Source organism: Idiotropiscis lumnitzeri, chromosome 2, assembly GCF_059441095.1.
Source record: "Idiotropiscis lumnitzeri isolate Australia: NSW breed Sydney's pygmy pipehorse chromosome 2, RoL_Ilum_1.0, whole genome shotgun sequence".
NCBI lineage: Eukaryota > Metazoa > Chordata > Actinopteri > Syngnathiformes > Syngnathidae > Idiotropiscis > Idiotropiscis lumnitzeri.
Genome location: NC_142392.1, coordinates 22,201,010 through 22,222,295, shown reverse-complemented (window position 1 = coordinate 22,222,295; position 21,286 = coordinate 22,201,010). Strand labels below are relative to the sequence as shown.

Genomic DNA, 21,286 nt, shown 5'->3' with positions numbered 1-21,286 from the left:
CCTAGTGAAAAAAAAAAAAAACTGTCTCCACGCAGAGCTTGTCCCTGAGGTGACTTGGTGGAGGCCCTTGCCTCGTGGTAGGATGGGACAGCCGTCCTAGCTTCCCGGATCTTCGTGTGTGGTGTATGTGTGCACTTGTTGGGTCAGGGGCAAAAAGGGTCCATGTGTTTTTTAGGTTTCAGTGTCCAGTTCGAGTTCATCATTCTCAACATCAATTTGATTGGAATGGTACGTTTGGGCAACAAACATATGATTAACCATAGTCTTTGTCATAGGAACAATGCAACATGAACAAACAACACATAACAAAATGAAAACTATGATTATCCCGATAAATTGTGTCCTTCAAATTTTTCATAGTGGTCATAACATCAATAATTGTTTCATTTTACTAAAATTTTAAATGCAGTAATGTTCTCCAATCAAGGCTGAAATTTCTTTGTTATGTACGTCATTAATGTCCAAACAATATCTAATCTTTTTGTTCTGTGGCTCCAACATTCGTATCTGTGGCTGGTTGTGTGGTTCTGATGTGCGTGTGGTCCGAGATTGTGACTCAGGTGGGCTCCTTTTCGAGGGATTCGCGTCGCTAGGCCTTTCAGCTTGCACTGCGACTGGTGGATCCAGTCGCCACGCCTCGCGACCTTTGCTGCCGCCGGGGTCACTGCCATCATCTGGCGAGGGCCATCTCAGCATTCACTTGTCCCAACGAAGTCGTTTCAACACCTTGAAGAAGATTTGGTCTCCCACACGGACGTGATTTCTCTGTGGATCAGAACACACTGACCAGTAATTGTGTCTTTGCATCTTTGTCAGTCAAACATGTCTTTCATGTGGACTGAGACCGATGTGCCAGTCGCTGGTGGTTCTGATGAACCTGAGAGTCCATGTGTGAAGCCATATAGGATTTCAAAAGGGGATAGTGTCCTTCCTTCGGCTGGCACTATCCTCATTGCTGTGATTGAAAAATAGTCTGACCATTGTCTTTTTTTTTCTTCTTGATAAGTCTGGCCTTAATAGTTCCATTAGTTCCATTAGTGTCCCATTTCGTTACAACATCATTCACAAAATGCATAATTTTCACTTTAAATCACTCTTGCAATTCCAAATGTCAGGATAATTTGATTACACAATACTTTTTCCAACTGTTTTAGCATCATCATATCTTGTTGGAAACAACTTAACCCATTTTGATAACATTAATTACAACCAAACAACATTGCATCTCAAACAAATAACACATTGTCTAAAAAAAGTTTTTTTGTTGAAAAGTCTGCATGTGGGAACAATTTCATATCATACTTCCCCTCTGTTGACACACGACTATCTGCTCGTGTGTCAATCATCTTATTCCTCTAATCAATGAATTAGGCACCCAGGATTTGCCATCTGCCAATTTGCTGATCCTGTCCTCAGCAATGTTTGCACCTTTGTTCCCCCAATGTGTGCATTCAATTAGTGGTGTATTTTTCCTGGCGTGATATCAAATTGTCAAGTTGACTTGCTGTGAGTGTGTGTGTGTGTGTGTGTTCATTTTCCTTTATAGTAATGCAGTGCCGACTTTGAGGTCATGCTTTGGGCTGCAGCCTTCGCTGCATTGTCAGCGAGGCAGTTTCCAATTGTAATTGGGTCATTTTATTAAGTAAGTTTTGCTTTTCAAATAACCATTTAGGCATGTTTTATGCACAACATTTCGTTTCCTGTTGTGGTTTTAAAAGCCCTTGTCTGCCCAATGTCGACAGAACACATGAACATTTATCTTGACTGTCAGTTCACATTGTAACCATACAACCCATACAAGATGGGAAACCCTAAATTTTAATTAGCTCACACCAGCTACGCTCTTCCTGCTTATCCTAACAATTTCTCTCTTACAAATGAACTGTTTTGTGACCTTAGTTCTCAAACGCTTCTATTCCTCACCAGTCCGGAATGTGCACCTCATTTCTTTCTTAACAGTCTGGAATGTGCACCTGGTTTTTGTGTCTTACACGCCTGAATCAGTGCAAAACATCATGCTGCTTGTCTTGAACATACAGAATTTAGTATCCCTTGAAACAAAATTTCCATTTGCAATCCCCAAAACAAAAAATGTTCCTCCAGTCGGGAGAAAAATGTCCATAAGGTCAAGTCGCGGTTTGGTGATAATTTGGAGCGGCTTCCACAGTCGTGTGGCGCCTTTTACTAGTGCGGGAAAAAGTGACGCTGGGCTGAAACGCACCGCACCTTATCAGTGTAATGTGTCCCTGTGACAATGAGGTCGCCGTGCAATGTGAATGTGGTGGACAAGAATGTAATTTTTTAATTCCTTAAGCAGCAGTCAAGACTGCTTGAACACACTCTGACGTGGCTCTTACCACGGGATCAAATTATTGTGACTAATATGCAAATGGATTCACTTTCCTGTGTTTCTGCAGCAACACAAGTCCATGAAGCCATTTTTGCAGTCACTGTTTGCTCAATGCTCATAGTAATTTGGTAGTGCGTTAAGATGCTTTGTCGATAGAATCTCCTTTTTGGTCTCATATTCACTTGAACATTATGTTTACTACACACTAGACATGACCTACAAAATTTTTTTAAAAAGGTTTGTTGTCCTAGCTGTACTATGGATATCAATCCCCCCTGTTGAGACATGGGAATTTCCATGACTCAATTTAGCAGTTAAATATCAAGTTGGTAGTGCTAACACATCGTAATCAATGAGTTCATGCTTGACAAGTTCAAAAGCTTTGTCAGCCTCAAATGTTCAAACAATTATTCTCTTCTTGCAAATATCATTGGCTTATCATAAATGATGTCCAGCAATGGTCGTGTGATTTCTGAGTAATTTGCAAATCATGAATTAAACACCTTTAAAAACATCATTAACTTCTCTGTTATTGGTTTTAATGCTCTGGCAATGTTTTTCCTTTTTGCTTATCACCGATAATGCGCCCTTTTAAAGTTTTGACGTCTGTTTGAATCCGCCCCTGCATATTGACTCTGATATTAAGGTCCAATTGTGTCAGTGCATCACGGCCTAATAAGTAAAATGCACGTTGATGTAGAACTTCTTCTACACACACTTTTTATGTTTGTTTTTTTATGTCACGTGATCCTCCATTGCTACCACAACTCGTCCTGAAAAAGTAATGTTTAAAACAGGACTTTCTGCTTTCTCCTTTTTTCTTCCTTTTGCTCAACACGTTCATGCTTTTTGTGCATAATTAAGGATTTTCTTTTCCATTTTACAAGTTGGCCAATTTAAATTAGGTTGTTTTATTTGAAAAGCCTGTATTTTGTTCTCATTCCTGTTTATTTGTCTTTCCCTTGGAGTAGTTTATTGGGCATTTCTTGGAGGTCTTCAGTACTCGATTGTGGTCCTGTGGTTATTAGGTCCAAGCTGTAGAAGGTGAAAGGGCCTCCTTTTCCTTCCAAGATCATCATTTGTTTGACTTCCTGTCCTCGTTTCATCACTGTAATTTTTTCTCCTTCTACAGTGAGAACGAGCTGGAGGGTTTTGATTAAGTCTCTTCCCAAAAGGTTGGATGGACATTCTGGAACTACGACTAACCTCTTGCCTCGATATAAACTTCCATCTTCATCTTCTATTGTGAGGGGTTTGGTATAAAACCGTTGCGCTGCCTTTCCTCCTACTCCTATCACCATGACAGCTTTATTTGACAGTTTGGTCCCTGCAGGTAGGGCCTTGATTACTGAACTTTCTGCTCCAGAGTCAACTATAAATTGTTTTGTTGTTTTCTTTGGGCCTAATTGTAGTGTTCTCATTGGTGGGTCCACTGTAGAGGCCATTCCAAACAAAACAGATAAATCTAGAACGACCAGTGGCGATTCTAATGTTACTTCTTCTTCATCTTCGCTATTGCTGAGCGGCCTCTGCTCAGGTTGTTCTTCGCCCTGTGGCTGGTAACTTACTAGTCACATGTTACCGGTATAGTCTTCCTCTGGTGTGGTCTTCCTGAATGTTTGACGGCAATCTCTGGCAAAGTGTCCTAATTTGCCACATTTGTAGCAGCTGTCATCTCTATTAGAAAACCGTCCTCGACCTTGTCCCCTGGCGCCAGAATATCTGCCGCGCTTTCGTCCTCGTCCTCTGTCCCCTTGACCTTAATAGTAGATGGGGGCGGAGGCCGCTGTGGAAAGGCCTTCCATCACGGCAGCCAAAGTGGTTGATGTGTTTCGCTCCTCCTTTTTCTTCTGGATTTCCTCGGCATGGGAGGCATATTCGATGAGCGTGTCAAGGTTTGCAGTTCGCCACCCAACGTGGTGTTTGCAGATGAAGTCTCTGGTGGATTCGTGGATACCATCTAGGAAGGCCGACTTCAAGAGGATTTGGTATGGGCTGTTGTCTGCATTGTCTTCCTGTAGGCCGCAATAGAGCCTGTAAACTCCAGATAACCTTTCCAAATACCGGCGGGCAGATTCCATGTCTTCTTGGCGGCATTGTCTGATCTTTGTGTTATCTGGTTGCTTCTTGAAGATTTTTCTTGCTTCATCAAACATGGCGCGGATTGCGTTTGCGAGCTCGGGAGCTCCAGGCTGGAGGGGCTGGCCTATGGCATCGTAAGGGTTGAAGGCACCTCTGATTCTGCCATATCTATATCCTAGGATCATTCTCATGCATGTTTCAAATTCTTTTCCATTCAGGTGGTAGCTATTCATCAGGTCGTGCATACTCTCAATCCATTTCTCCACATCCGCTTCGATTGGAGGAATTGATTGACAGGCCGCCTTCCATTCATCTTGGGTCCAGGGCCTGTAGACCATGATGGTAGGTTCATGTGGGTGGCCATTTGCATCATCAGTCCCAAAAGCTGGGTTGGCAACGGCCACCATCGGGTAGGTCTCTACACTGGGTAGCGGTGGGTAGAGGTTCGTGGCTTGAAAGACTTGTGCTCTTTCAGGGTAATTGAGTGATTTTTCCATCGGCTGTGCTTGAGCTCTCTTTTTCATTTGTTCCCTTGTTCCAGCCGCGGGGGGTCGCTGTGTGGAATCGAATGAGGCAGGAGGGGCCGTGTGTGAGGAGCGGGGAGTGCCATTTTTCTCCTCGCTCTCCAGGGGCGGCATCTCAACGTCACTTAGCTCCGTCTCTGGGGTTGTGGCCACCTGTCTTCCTGCTTGCGCGGCAGTGCGGGTTCGCTCATTGAACAGTGCACTTCCTCTCTTGCCTCTGACTCCGGTCTCGTCATCTTTCCTTTTCTTCATCTGATAAACTTTTTTCTCCTCTTTTGTTCTGATATCTTCCACTCTCTTCTTACTCTGTTCTACCAACTTTATGTTAGCCCTCAGTTGCCTGTCCACTGATTTAGTGTTTTCCCCCTTTCTTATCTTCCTCTTTCTTTTTCCATTAACGCACTTTTCACTGCTTCGAAATTTGCCGGATCTTTCAGACGTGGCTTAAAGTCATATTTCCTCACCCATTTCTCCAGAAATTGGCAACAATCCGGGTCATACCCGTTCATAAACTTCACATCAGGGTTTGCTTTCAACTCTTTTGCCACATTTTGACCCATTTTCCATTGTTGTCCGAAGTCCGCCGTCTCCACTCACACACACTCGCACACGCACTCAATCACCCCCCTCCCTTCCTCTTCACTCAGTCTCATTCACCACACACACACACAGCTGTACAGCACCAAATTCACGCACACACCTCTCAATCAAACAAGCAGTCTGCTTATCAAAGAAAATCTAAATAAAAACCACCAAAAATAATGCCTTATTATTCCCTAAATTTTAATGTGAAATTGTGAGTAGACCTTCTCCACAGATTGTCGATCATTTCCATTGTCGACACCGGAGGGAACCTCTAATTTTCGCGGAAACCTTGTTTCCCTTCTCTTAGGCTGTCGTCTTTTCTCTAAAATCTGCTCAATTTCTCACCGAGTTATGGCCCAATTCGCCACCTTCAACACCAGGGAAACACAACTCAATTTGTTCACCGTGCTACCCGTATCTCTAAAATTTGCTCAGTTTCAACGAGTTATGGTCAATTTGCTATCAATGAGTTATGGCCTAATTCGCTACCAATTATTTTTGTATAACTCCTTGGACTAGCACCATGCAGTTTTATTACCGTACTGACTAAACGGTCAAGGCCCGGCCTCTGCGCGTGCTTGTCTCACTCACCTCAATCACCCCCTTCCAATTGTTTTAATATTTTAAAATTTTAAAATGGTGGTACAAAATAATTTGAAAAACAATACCTGGTCTCCTCTGTATCAGCCTTGTCCGCTAGGGAACCGACATCCGGGCAGACGGCCGTAGCCGGAACTCGGAGGCCCGCTTTCTTTCAATGGGAAAGCGCTGACGTCAGATTCGGTGACGTCTAAAATATCCAGCAACGAGCGTCCGTCCAGGTGTGGCTCCCGGGTTTCGGCACCAAATAAATGTCAGGTTTAAAATGCCCTGACGCCTTTTATAGACTGAATTAACTTTGCAGAGACCCAGAGAAACACCAGATAAAGTTTTGTTTTTTGACCGTTCGCGAAGGGGAGAGGGGTCAGGCTGGAACGAACGTCTTGCTCTGTTCAAGCCTTTGCAACCTCTGACACTCACACCCTGCTCTGGCTTTTTTATTAGAAGAAGAAAACTCATCCCTCAGCAGACAGAAGATTAACTGACAATGGAGGTCTGTTTAGCCTAAACTAAATCACCAGAAGACAGGAGATTACTTAACAATGGTGGTCTGTATTAGACTAAACTAATCAGCAGAAGACAGAAAAACATCAATAACTAATCATCAGTAACTCTAGCAGGCAGAGAATCACAACTCACAGTGTAAAGGTCAGTTTAACTATACACATCATCAGGATACAGTGTCTGTGTGCGTGTGTGCTAAAATAACAAGTAAGTGTCTATGTGTGTGTGTTTAAACATGAATGAGTGTATAAAAACATGATTATAAATACACAAACTGATTAACTATCCTCAGCCCATCTTACAGGCATGCATCTGATCAAACATATTGAAAAATAGGTTTAACTCATTTGCCCTATTAAGGTCCCCCTCTTCTGGGGCTTTGGTTGTCCATAGCCTGAAATGGTCTTCAGGCTCCTCCAGACATCCTTGGCATTATTACTCTGCAGCTTTTCCTCCATCCACATCCTGGAGGACTTTTTCCTCTCTTTGATCCTCCTTCTCAGCTGACGTTTCTCTTCAGCTCTTCCTTGTCGCCTGACACAAAAGCCCTCTTTTTCTCCTTCAGGAGAGCTTTAATGTCTGCTGTGATCCATGGTGTGTTGTTGGAGAAACATCTTACTGTCCTGGTGGGAATGGTGTTCTCCATGCAGAAATTATTATAGTCTGTAATTGTGTTTGTTAGACCATTAATGTCCTCACCGTGAGCTTCGCTGAATACCTCCCACACAGTTGTGTTGAAACAGTCCTTTAGGGCCTCCTCTGCTTCTAAAGACCATCTCTGAACTGTGCCTGTCACAGCTGGCGGCCTGCAGACCAGAGGTTTGTACACAGGAAAGGAGAACCACCGAGTTGTGATCAGCTTTGCCCAGCTGGGGGGAGGGATAGTGATGTGTACACCTCCTTGGTGTTGGCATAGAAAAGGTCCAAGATTTTATTGTCTCTGGTGTGACAGGTTACATATTGTGTGAATGAAGGCAGAGAGGAGGAAGGAGAAGCATGATTGAAGTCACCAGAGATAAGGAGCAGGGTATTTGGGTGCTTTGTTTGTAGTCTACTCACAGCAGCAGTCAGTACGTCACAGACTTGAGTCTTCCCGGATGTCATACTGTTATAAAATGCGATTGGACGGTAAACAGCCAATCAGAATCAGCCCTAGTGTCCGACTCCTGATTGGTTAATAATTGTGGAACAGTTTGCATTGTAAGCTTAAAACTGTTTTGTACCGAAGAGGAGCGAGAAGCCGGAAGAGTTGCTCTTTTTGTGGAACCCACGCAGAGACAGTTCAACACCCGTCTTGGATCGGCTCATACTCAAGGACATTTTGGAAGGACTTCAATAAATGTGTCAGTTTATTTCTTTTTAAATACTTTTCTTTAAAGTGGGAAAATGTTTTCTGTTTCTTTCAGAAGTGTGATGCTGGCAGATGTTTTTTTCATAATTTATTTGCTAATAATATTTTTTTTATTCATAAATGTAAGTTTGGCAATCAGAAACCGATCTTTTCACACTGACACTGTTTTCTATATTAGACTTTTAAATGACTCTACTAACACAAAGGCTCAGGAAAAAAGGCCAGTTGAGCAAGTGATTTTATTGATGATTGTGGAAGGCAGCGATTTCATAAGCACAGTTTCTTCTCACACCTTTTCCATTAGGTACGATCAAAAACACAACTGAAAAGAATAAAGTTAACAAATGTTGTTCCAGGCAAAGGCAATGAATTGTATTTACATGTTTGATGGAAACAAAAAAATCATTACCCAGACACGTTGGTTCTTCTGGCACGGATCACATTGGCTTAATGTCAACAAAAAAGCTTTGCAGAATTCAATATTTCATATTTTATTCAAAATCACATTTACATCTTACCAGAAAGAGTCAGTTCCTTCATTTTTTTTGTCTTTTTTTAAGCTTCAAGGATTGCTGCAATTCTCACCAGCACAATCGTGTCTCTCAGCACTACGTTTAGTGGCGAATTTTTTAGCACAAACGCTGCAACTGAATGGCTTGTCTCCACTGTGCGTTCTTGTGTGGCTTCGTAAATGTGACTTTCGAGAGAAACTCTTGGCACAAACTGAGCAGGAAAAAGGTTTTTCTCCACTATGTGTTGTTGTGTGTTTTATTAAATTAGACTTTCCATAGAAGCTTTTACCACAAACTGAGCAAGAAAGAGGTTCTCCAGTGTGTTTTCTTGCGTGTTCTGTTAAATTTCCCTTTTGAGAGAAGCATTTTCCACAAACTGAGCAAGAAAAAGGTTTTTCTCCACTGTGCGTTCTTGTGTGGATTTTTAAATAAAACTTTCGAGAGAAGCTTTTGCCACAAACTGAGCAAGAAAAAGGTTTTTCTCCACTGTGATTTCTTGTGTGTCTTACTAAATGAGACTTTCGAGAGAAGCATTTGCCACAAACTGAGCATGAAAAGGGTTTTTTACCACTGTGTGTTCTTGTGTGGAGTGTTAAACTTGATTTTCGAGAGAAGCTTTTACCACAAACTGAGCAGGAAAAAGGTTTTTCTCCACTGTGTGTTCTTGTGTGACAAGTTAAATTTGACTTTACAGAGAAGCGTCTACCACAAACTGAGCAGGAAAAAGGTTTTTCTCCACTGTGCGTTCTTGTGTGGAGTGTTAAACTTGATTTTTGAGAGAAGCTTTTACCACAAACTGAGCAAGAAAAAAGGTTTTCTCCAGTGTGTGTTCTTGTGTGCAGTTTTAAAGACAGCTTTGAAGTTAATGAGTCAGTGTGACATGCCCTTTCACCTTTAGTTTGCTCATTATCATCATCCTCATAGTCACGAGCGCCTGATAATGTGTCCTCATTTTGTGCTTGAGATGGCCCCCAGTGGTCTTCGTCACCTTCTGTTGTCACGTGATGACTTGAGCTGCTGCTTGGAGGCTCCGCCCCTCTGTTGTCCTCATTCTCATCCTTGTTTTCAACTTCAGTCTTTATATGGACAACGTTCACTGGTGACTTGTTGATCTCCTCCTCCTCCTCCTCCTCCTTTTTGATGTGAGTCAAGTCTGGCTCCACTTTCACATAAAGGACATCGTTTTCACTGACGTCTGTAGGACACAGAAAGACAAATTTGGTTTGGTCAAGTCAAACCTCAGGCGGCGACTTTGTCTTATTTTCTACCGTGCTACCTTGACTTGTGCCTGCCGCATACGGAACAATGCGTGCGACCCCGATTTGGACCGGACCATGGGGGCATTTCACAAAATTACGTCCTACGATGTAAACCCCCTTTTGATGCCCGATTTCATTCCTGACATCGTCACAGACGTTTCTGGAAGCTAGCTGAAGTTAGCACACACAGGCTATCGTGTGCGTCTGATGGAACACCTGTTGTGGGACCCTAACTTATTGATGGGGGCCATCGCAACATAATGTCATTGATAAAATAGTAATCCTTCAAGCGAAATATGTTTACAAGTATTTCATTTTGCATTTATGGATAGTTTCATCGTGGGTACTTTTTGCTTTCATGATAATCTGGATACCTAAAAGAATTCAAGGAGCCCTGGCATCAGAGTCGCTATTTATTGTATGATTTACGTTTGGGTTTTTTTTTTACCCAAAATGACATTTATCCTGCGAGTAAGTTCCGGCATTACCCTTTTTATTTTTATAAAATTTCTGTTTTGAAATAAATTTTAAAACAAAATTACGTTTGAAGAGTAAAAGTTCTTACACATTAGCATTAAGCAAAAACACTTTCACTCTGACTTTCGTGTTGACATATTTGAATAATGACTGTATATATTAAAGTTATCCAATATGTATTCAAATTCGACTAAGATACACCAAAATATTTTAAGAGTTCACTGAATTATTTTGTAACCACAATGATGTATAACAGCCATAGGGTGTCAGTAATGAGTAACAAAGGAACACAACACCTCCCACTGATACATCATCATTGTTATTTGGATAAATTACCAGGAACTATGAGTTGTGGGGTAGATGCAAACCACCTGGGCCACAGGAACTTTATTACCAGGAACTACCGTATTTTCGCAGCCATAAGGCGCACTTTAAAGTCCCACATCTTACCCTAAACAAACAAAGCGCCTTGTAAGGCGACTGCGCCCATTATATGGACAAAATATCACTCACGACCATCAACCCTTTTACTCATTGGGCTGTTCGGAGTGCATGTTAGCACACCCTGCTGGACAAAGTCTGAGTCATCCATGCTTCTAATTGACCGTGACTTATACATTATGTGACTATGTTGTTTGGGTGATGGTGTAGGAGAAAGCAGGACAAAAGGGCAGCTGTCCACAATGTTGTAGTCTGTCTAATCATTTATGTTATTGCAAGCAAGAAACGTCCCAGGTTTAGACAACAAACAAAAAGCCCAAATCACAACAGCACATCTCTCTAAACAGCCATGTGATATGGCTGAGTCTGAGTGGCTCCCAGAAGCCATTGCTGTAATTAGCTAAGGCTGAGTGCCTCCCAAGAAGCCATTGCTATAATCTTTTTGTGTTATTTTTATTTCTTTTGGGTATATAGATGGCATGAGAGATACATGTTTTGTGTTAATCTTATTTCTTTGTTTCATTGTTTGCTTGTATGTTGAGGTTTTTTGGGGGGATTTGAAACCGTGACTCTAAGGAGTCTGGTGACCAGTGAAGTCCCTCCCCTGTCGTTGTCTTGTAGGCTATTGCCAAGACACCTATTATTGGTTAGAGTCAATGTTAATGACCTTGATTCCCAATGGTTTCATGGCATCGGTCATTGAAATGGGGCAATTGCTGATGGTATTGAGGCAAAGTGAGTTGCCATCGGCTGAGTCAGCGTGAGCAGCTGAGTTACTGCTGTGCTAACAGCAGCCTAGCTAGCGCCTTGTAAGGCGGTGGGCCCAGTACGTGCTTCAAAGACAGAAATAGCACCCTCAACAGGTGTTGCGCCCTTAGAGGCAGCGCGTAAATGTTCCTGGCCTTGTTGGCAGAAAAGGGGGTTGTGACGTTCTCCCTTTTTAAGCCCATAGTAAGCCAAAGATGCAGATGCATTCCTTGCAGCATGCGCTTGTTCACTGATGAGATCCGTGCAACCTTGGATGGATGCATTCAATGTATTTTAAATGTTTGGATGGGGTGAATCTATGCGCACATGCACAAAACTTGACTTACACCCGACGAAGCCAGCACAAAGTTAATAAATAAATAAATAAATAAGACCAATACGTACTTGATTTTTGAAAAAAAAAACATAATATTTTGTGTTTTATCCACTAAAATTGATCAACCGCCATTAATGTTTTCGCCGCAGTGTGCATATATTTTAGATTCAAGCAGAATTATTTCCGTAAGGAATCGCTTGAACAAGATATAAAAACCAGAAAATGTAAAATGTTAAATAATCAGTTCAAATTTTATACTGGGAAAAACATGGAGTTCACCCCCCACTACTGGTTATTCTTTGGCATTTATTTTCTGCAATTTGGCATCAACAAATGTTCAGCAAATCGGCAAGTAAAAGGCAAACGGCAATAACCTTGAACGATTTCCCCAAACAACTCAATGTTGTGATGCATATTTTTAACGATAGAAAGTCGTTCTTTACAAAGCAAATGAGAGTAAAACGTGTACAAACCTGCTTTGTGTAGCACAACACGAGGCTGGTTGCAAACTTCGTCCAGCAGTTGAAAAAGTTGCTCGTTCTCTTCTTTTATTCCACAAAGTTCCTCTTTGTACTTGGGTGTCGTTCTTTCACACATTTTCAAATGATAATTCCAAAAAATCCACACTTGATCTCTGCTTGGCGATGAGTCATGTGCCTCTTTTCGTTAGCGGCTAGCTAGCTAACAAACTAAGCTAACTACGCCGAAAAGCATCAACGCGCGAAGATGAGGTTATCGGGACACAAAGACTTAATGAAATATGTCGTAGTCCTTTAGAGTAGCACTGGACATCCTTTGAGAAAATTACAGTCAGTTCCACGCTAAATCAGAAGAATTTAGCGGTGGCTGTTTTTATTTCGGTGTGGACGGGTCGGTGGATGTGGTCGAGGTCCTTCGGAAGCTGCGCGCTTGCTAATGACGTCATGCTTTAAGCACGTATTTTTCAAATATATTTCTTTGCCTCTGTGTTTGTTTTTACCCATGGCTGTTCTATTTTAATATATATTTTATATAATATTTTGATTCGGTTGATAAAAAAATCTTACAAAATAACTAAATTAACGCCACATTGGCGAGTCAGCTCCTACGTCACTTCCGCCTTTGTCCCGAGAAGCCGCCGCTGCTCCAGCAGTGGGACGTTTACGTTTCTCCGACCGAACTTGCAACAATGCTGTGGTTCAATCGGGCTTCAAGATTGTATGGATATAATGTCTGCATATACTCGCAGTTGCTCTCAATTATTTCACGCCCGCCCCTCCCAAGAAGAAAAAGATTCGCGCCCCCCACCACCATTTTTTTCTGTCTTTGTATATTGATGTTAAGTTGTCAATAAAATATCTCTGAACTAACCTAAATTGATAACAAATATAATTTTGAGAACTATTATAGTGATGATCTAGAAACTCAGTACTCTGTTGTGCAAATATTGATGAGAGGACAAATATTTGTCATGTCATGTCATGATCCACACCGCTTATCCTGAACAGGGTCGCGGGAGGGTGCTGGGGCCTTTCCCAGCTGACTTCGGGCGAAAGGCGCACCAAACCCTGAACTGGTCGCCAGCCAGTCTCAGGGCAGACTTAGACACCGTCACTGAGTGGGAACTGAACCCACGCTGCCTGCACACAACTCAGGCGAGTGTACCACTACAGCATCAGTGACATGATACATATTTACGAATACGTTTAAAAAAAAAACTTTATTAACATTAACAAACATTTCTGATTTTGTTAACACATCTGCCACCATGTTGTTGGTTGGACAGTATTTCTTACCGATTATCCTGGAAAGCAGTGGTGGGCAAACCACGGTCCGGGGGCCACATGCGGCCTGTTAAATGTTTTAATCCGGCCTGCCGAACTTTAAAAAAATTAAATGAATAAACCTTGTTCATGTTTTATTTTCTAAATACTGTGGTTGTTCAAAGACATATACTGTTTTAATGCTTTTTTTCCACTTTCATTTAAAATTAAATGTATTTTTTTTCTCAGATGACGTGAGGGTACCAAAACACTTTATCCATCTGCTCCTGGTCCGGCCCGTCTGTCAAATTTTAGAACCCATTGTGGCCCGCCAATCAAAATGTTTTCCCATCCCTGCTGTAAAGGATCACAGGAGCCTATCCCAGCTGTCTATGGGCGAAGGGTGCACAACTCCCTGAACTGGTCGCCAGCCAGGAACAAGGCAGACATAGACACTGTCACTGAGTGAGAACCGAACCCACGATACCCGCACACAAATCAGGCGAATGTACCACTACACCATCAGTGACAATCCCAAATCTATTTTCCCATTATTAACAGTTGATGTGATAAAGTGATACTTTGTCAAGTTTGCACCTTTGCCTTTTTACAGGCTTTTTCGACAGTGCTATGGTGCCTTGATTGTCCGAAAAAACAATAGGTTGCTCTTTATTTTTTGGATGTGATGTTTTCTTTCACACAAGGGGACATTTCACATGGATTGAGCTGTTAAGTCACTAAAAAAGTAAAAGAAAAACAATAATGAAGATTCTTTAAGAATATGCAAGAAAGAAATCTTTCAGATCAAAATTTCACATTGTGGTTTGACAAATGTTGATACATTATATTTTCCATGAGGTGTTTGTTGTTTATTCATTTAATTGTATACTCACTTCAATATTTAAGTTTTTTTTTCTTTCACGTTTTTTTACCTCTTTCAGTATTTAAATCGATTTTCATGTAATTATTTTAGCTTGCTTATGTATTACTCCAATATGTATTAAAACATTTCAAAATGTAAAAATTCTATTAATATTTTTAAATACTTTTTATTTCAATCTTGAATATTTGTCAATTTAAATATGTGTGGAATTATTTTAATTATTTATTGAATTAATTCATACTTAAAAATTCATTTATTATTTTTTATCTTTCAAAATTTGGACCCTTCAATTTGTCCAATATTTAGTAAATAATTCTATTTTTATTATGAATTTAATTAACTCTGTATCCATCCATCCATTATCTATACCGCTTCTCCTCACTCGGGTCGCGGGGGGTGCTGGAGCCTTTCCCAGCTATCTTCGGGCAGTAGGCAGGGGACACCCTGAACTGGTTGCCAGCCAATTGCAGGGCACACAGACACGAACAACCATCCGCGCTCACACTCATAGGAGCAATTTAGAGTGTTCAATCGGCCTACCATGCATCTTTTTGGAATGTGGGAGGAAACCGGAGTACCCGGAGGAAACCCACGCAAGCACGGGGAGGACATGCAAACTCCACACAGGATGGCCGGAGCCGGGATCGAACCCGCGCCCGATGATGTCTCTCACTGTGAGGCCATCGTGCTAACCAGTCGGTCTGTATATGGTTGCGAATTTTAAATTTTTCACTATTTTATTGAAATGTTAGAGTGTTAAAAATTATTTCAGTGTTTATTTAATTACTTAAATATTTCATTCTTGCTTTCAGTATTCATTAAACTACGGTAATTCACCTTTCCAATTCAGACAGCCGCAGCAACGAACTGCGTGATGGGGATCATCTCCGTGGTGACAAATAAACGTTGACTCCAGTCGCCATCAGATTGCCAACTCCTGACATTCCAAAACCTTTGAGAGAAACCGAGACGATTTGTGTTTCTCTTTCTGGTTCTTTTTCTAGTTCAACTTCTAGTTCAGTTTGTCACCTTTCACAGCGCAATGAAGGCCAGTTGAGTATGATTAAAACGACAACTGAAAAGCATAACGTTAAAAAATGTTATTCCAGGCAAAGGCAATACATTTTATTTACATGTTTGATGTAAACACCAAAACAAATCATCACTCAGACACATTGCTTCTTCTGGCACTGATCACATTGTCTTAATGTCAATAAAAAAGCTTTGAAAAATTCAATTTCTCATATTTTCTTCAAAATCACATTTTCATTGAAGGATTGTATTACGATTACTGGCATTATTTTAAACACATACGGGACAGTATGTCGATAATTAAAGTTAGCAGGTTCATATTTACGGAATATGTTAAACATTGATGAAACAAGAAGCATTTATCAAATGAAACTCGAAGCATGGGTCACAAGAATGACTGGGATTGTAGTCCTGATGTTTACTGATTTATTATATTATTCTCTTTATAGTACTTAGTTGAAATGTGTGAACTTTATTGAAATTCTCAGTAGTGAGAATAGATTTGCGCACATAGCATTTCCATGAGCTGCATTCACAGCACTTCATGGACAAATACGATGAAGCACATTCTCCACATTGGCTGTAGAAGATGCAAACAGACCAAATTGGGCACTGGAGGACTCACACAGACGCTATCGCAAAAAACACATTCCGAAAGACAGAACAATTGGAGATCGGAGCACATGCACATACGCATACACACACACAGACAAATACATACACCTGCACATACACGCGCACACACCGACAAGATTACAAAAGAATGCCAGCGGAGAGAGAGACGGGGGGACTGCCCGCCGGAGAAGTCCTGCCTTCGCGTGCCAGTCTTAGGAACCAGACGGGAATCAACTTATCCAGACGATGACTAACCTGGGGAGGACCTTCCCTTGGACGTGGACCCGTGCCGTGGGAGGGAGCGAGGACGACCGATTCAACCTACATTACCCTTGACATAAAAAACTCCTATAAAAACTGAAGCTGGGATGAAAGATGGCGCGCATTTTTCGACTGTGCTCGCCCGAGTGCAGTTTCTCGTGAGATTCAGAAAAAGCCGCCCAGATATCTGTCTTTGTACTATTTCCTGAACTCCAGAAATTGAAGAAACTAAATATCGGAACTCTAATCAGTTGTTGTTGAGTCTTTATTTGACCCTTTTCTTCTTGAGCACAAAAAAACGAACACGCATTGGCGTAAGTTTGGCTTTTAAAGGTGGATTTACGAAACTACTTCTCATTTCCATGGTGACTGAACTCCAACATCATCTTTCCACAAAGAGTCAGTTCCTTCAGTTTTTTTGTCTTTTTTTAAGCTTCAAGGATCGCTGCTATTGTCACCAGCACAATTGTGTCTCTCAGCTTGCTGTTTAGTGGCGAATGTTTTAGCACAACCGCTGCAACTGAATGGCTTGTCTCCACTGTGTGTTCTTGTGTGGCTTGTTAAATTCGCCTTTTGAGAGAAACATTTTCCACAAACTAAGCATGAAAAAGATTTTTCACCACTGTGTGTTCTCATGTGCCTTACCAAATGAGACTTTTGAGAGAAACCTTTTCCACAAACTGAGCAGGAAAAAGGTTTTTCACCACTGTGTGTTCTTCTATGGTTTGTTAAAGTTGATTTATCAAAGAAGCTTCTGCCACAAACTGAGCAAGAAAAAGGGTTTTCACCACTGTGTGTTTTTTGTGCCCTTTTAAACACAAAGTTAATGAGTCAGTGTGACGTGCCCTTTCACCTTTAGCTTGCCCATTATCATCATCATTAGTATCATCATCATCGTCATGAGCATCTGATAATGTGTCCTCATTATGTGCTTGTGATGGCCCCCAGTGGTCTTCATCACCTTCTGTTGTCACGTAATGACTTGAACTGCTACTTGGAGGCTCCGCCCCTCTCTTGTCCTCACTCTCATCCTTGTTTTCATCTTCACTCTTTGTAGGGACAACATTCACTGGTGACTTGTTGATCTCCTCCTCCTCTTCCTCCTTTTTGATGTGAGTCAAGTCTGGCTCCTCTTTCACAGAACGGAGATCGTTTGCACTGACGTCTGGAGGACACAAAAAGACAAATTTGGTTTGGTCAAGTCAAACCTCATGCGGCGACTTTGTCTTATATTGTTTCTAGTACATTCCAACATTCCCCTTTTTAATTTTTTTTATAAAATTTCTGTTTCTAAATAAATTTGAAAACAAAATTACGTGTGAAGAATCAAAATCCCTACGAATAAATTAAGCAACAACACTTTCACTCTGACATATATGAATAAGGTGTATTTTAAAGTTATCCAATATGTATTAAAATTAGACTAAGATACACCATAATATTATTAGAGTTCACTGAATTATTTTGTAACTGCAATGATGCTTAACAGCCATAGGGTGTCAGTAATGAGTAACAAAGTAACACAAGACCTCCCTCTGATACATCATAATTGCCATTTGCATAAATTATCAAGAACTTTGAGTTGCGGGGGAGATGCAAACCACCTGGGCCACAGGAACTTTATGACCAGGAACTAAATGTTCCTGGACTTGTTGGTGGAAAAGGGGGTTGTGAGTTTCAGCCTTTTTAAGCCCATAGTAAGCCAAAGATGCAGATGCATTCCTTGCAGCATGCGCTTTTTCACCGATGAGAACCTTGCAACCCTGGATGGATGCATTAAATGTATTTTAAATGTTTGGATGGGGTGAAACTACGCACACGTGCACAAAACTGTGCAGGACCACCCGAGGTTCATTGGCCGAGCCAGTAAAAATTTCATAAATAAATAAGACCAATACATACTTGATTTTTTCAAAAACTTAATCCATTGTGTTATAGCCACTAAAATTCATCAACGCCATTGATCTTTTTGCCACAGTGTGCACAGTTTTTAGAGTCAGGTTCAATCATTCCATAAGGAATTGCTTGAACAAGATATGTCAGAGTTTTTGTCAAAAACGAGACAAGCCTTGATAAATGAATCACCCAGCCAAGATTGTCTTTGTCACTTGCGAGGAGCAGTCCGCCAAAGAGAAAAGCTTTCCCGCTCCTGTGCGGCGTTTTATTGAAGCACAGCAAAGCAAATTGTAAATGCAAACTCATAAAGAATGGAAAAACATGAACACTTTGACATTGTCATATGTCAAATGTTAAATAATCAGTTAACATTTTATACTGGAAAAAAACATGGAGTTTACCCCCACTAATGGTTTTTCTTTGGCATTTATTTCCTGCACTGATTTAATTTGGCATCAACAAATGTTCAGCAGACCGGCAAGTTAAAAGCAAAAAATAAAAATAAAACGGCAATAACCTTGAACGCATTTCCCCAAATAACTTAATGTTGTGATGCATATTTCGAACGATAGAAAGTCGTTCTTTACAAATCAAATGAGAGTAAAACGTGTACAAACCTGCTTTGTGTGGCACAACACGAGGCTGGTTGCAAACTTCTCCCAGCAGTTGAAGATGTTGGTCGTTCTCTTCTTTTATTCCACAAAGTTCCTCTTTGTACTTGGGTGTCGTTCTTGCACACATTTTCAAATGATAATTCCAAAAAATCCACACTTGATCTCTGCTTGGCGATGAGTCATGTGCCTCTTTTCGTTAGCGGCTAGCAAGCTAACAAGCCAAGCTAACTACGCCAAAAAGCATCAACGCGCGAAGATGAGGTTATCGGGACACAAAGACTTAATGAATTATGTCGACGTCCTTTAGATGAGCACTGGACATCCTGTAAAAAAATTACAGTCAGTTCTACACTAAATCAGAAGAATTTAGCGGTGGGTGTTTTTGTTCCGGTGTGGACGGGTCGGTGGATGTGGTCGAGGTCCTTCGGAAGCTGCGCGCTTGCTAATGACGTCATGCTTCAGACACGTATTTTTCAAATATATTTCTTTGCCTCTGTGTCTGTTTTTACACCTTGCTGTTCTATTTTAATATATATTTTATATAATATTTGAATTCGGTTGATAAAAAAAATAAATTAACGCCACATTGGGGAGTCAGCTCTTACGTCACTTCCGCCTTTGCCCGGAGAATCCGCTGCTGCAACTGCAGTGGGAGTTTACGTTTCTCCGACCGAACTTGCAACAATGCTGTGGTTCACTCGTAGGCTTCGAAGTTAACTTTAAAAACTGCTAGCCCATAGGGCAAGTGCCACTAAAATTTGCGTTGCCCGAGTGGCCAAATTACTTGCCCAACTTGGGCAAGTGACAATTTTTTTTCTCTTGCCCAAAGATTAAATTACCTTGGCCTGAGTGACTTTTTGGATGACAAAGTGTCTAATTACAAATTGCATGAATTTTTTTTGTCGGACAGTGCCTCGAAAGAATTACAACAGAATTACAATTACATAGTCTTGTTTTCATAGCATAAACAGAACACAGTCACTGACACTATGTCAGGTCACATCATGGAGCTAATGAATTAACAGCCAATAATCAAATATTACTCCCTTCCTTACTCGCAACTGAATTGTCTACTTAAAAATATGCGAGCTACTTTAGTCATGTCAGAATCCGAAATGTTCGGATTTGAACGAACTCGTCGCCACTTGTAAACATGCGCAGAAGGTAAGAAAACTTCCGGCTGTCAATTTTCGGACGAAATATCGTAGGTTTTTGTTGTGTTTTTCAAACTTCAAATGAAGATGCAACTCCAGTGAGTTCCAATACTGCGGGGCAGTGCGGCGCTATGCCGAACCAACACACCAAAAAGTCGTAACTGGCGACCGTTCAAAAATCAGAAATATATTCTTTCTTTTTTTAAACCACAATGGCCGAAGGAGGGAAAAGTGTGATTTTTTATTGCAGATACACTTGCAAGGACATTTTCAAGTCGGACCTTTCAAGAGAAGCTATATCGTCCAACACTCACTCAGTGGTGCATAAGTGTGTTTCTGTATATTATTTGTCCAGCCGTGGTGTCATAAATGATGATATTTTGATGGGGATTTACTCAAGTAGGACAAAGTAGGACTTCACTGAAGGCACAGGTGTGAAATGCACTGAAGTAACTTAAAAAGTAAAAGTAAAAAAAAAAAAAAATTACGACTGTTTAATAATGTGCAAGAAAGAAAAATGTTGACAAATGTTGCAAATAATGATATTTTCCAGGAGGTATTTATTTCTTTGTTGTTTATTCATTCAATTCTATACTTATTTCAATATTTGAGTATTATTTTTCTTTCAATATGTCGTATATTTTGTCTTTGAAGTGTGGGTCCTTGCTGCCTTCCGGAGAGGCAGCCGAGCAAGGCTGGATTGGTGATGGAAAAGAACGAAAGAAAGAAGAAAGATTTTATTCTCGTCACATGCTGATGTCAAAAGAAGTCTCCCCAAAAACGTGTGCGTGTGTGCGCTCCGCACGCGTGCGAGCCCCCTCTCAGACATTCCCTTCTTACAGGGAATGCCCAAATAGGACATGAATATCTAATTTTCCCTTGTTGCATATGCATTCCCATCCCGCTAATCTTTGGGATTTCCCTCCAAAAGTCCCCCAGAGGGAGAGCAGATGCGTCTCCCCTTTGATACGACCAGTCTACTCGTGACCACCTTAAATTACTCTCATACTCTGGAAGGTCACTGACCTGGCGAGAGAATTGCCCCCACCATAAACAATGCTCAGGCCTATTTTCTCTCAGGGCAGTATCTGGTTACATCGGAACTTCAGAACCAAGACTGGTCACTTCTGTGAGCTCCAGTCCCTTCATAGTTTCATAAAGAGAATTACTTCCCATATCTATATTAGGCCATTTAAAAATACACTACTTTTTAATATATATTTAAGTTTGCTTATGTAATAATACAATATTTATTCAATTATTTTAATATGTAAAATTCTCAACAATTTAAACCTTTTTATTTCACACTTGAAAATTTCT

General features: G+C 41.0%; 1 protein-coding gene across 1 annotated transcript; it reads right to left on the bottom strand.

The window, feature by feature from the left end:
* Window positions 1-8,216: 8,216 nt before the first annotated feature.
* LOC148341988 (uncharacterized) lies at window positions 8,217-10,689 on the bottom strand. Its single transcript, XM_088288011.1, has 2 exons — window positions 10,675-10,689; window positions 8,217-9,566 (listed from the first exon to the last, which is right to left on the bottom strand). The coding sequence occupies exons 1-2, from the start codon at window positions 10,687-10,689 to the stop codon at window positions 8,559-8,561; spliced, it is 1,023 nt and encodes a 340-aa protein (XP_088144137.1). The 3' UTR covers window positions 8,217-8,558.
* Between the last annotated feature and the right edge of the window lie 10,597 nt (window positions 10,690-21,286).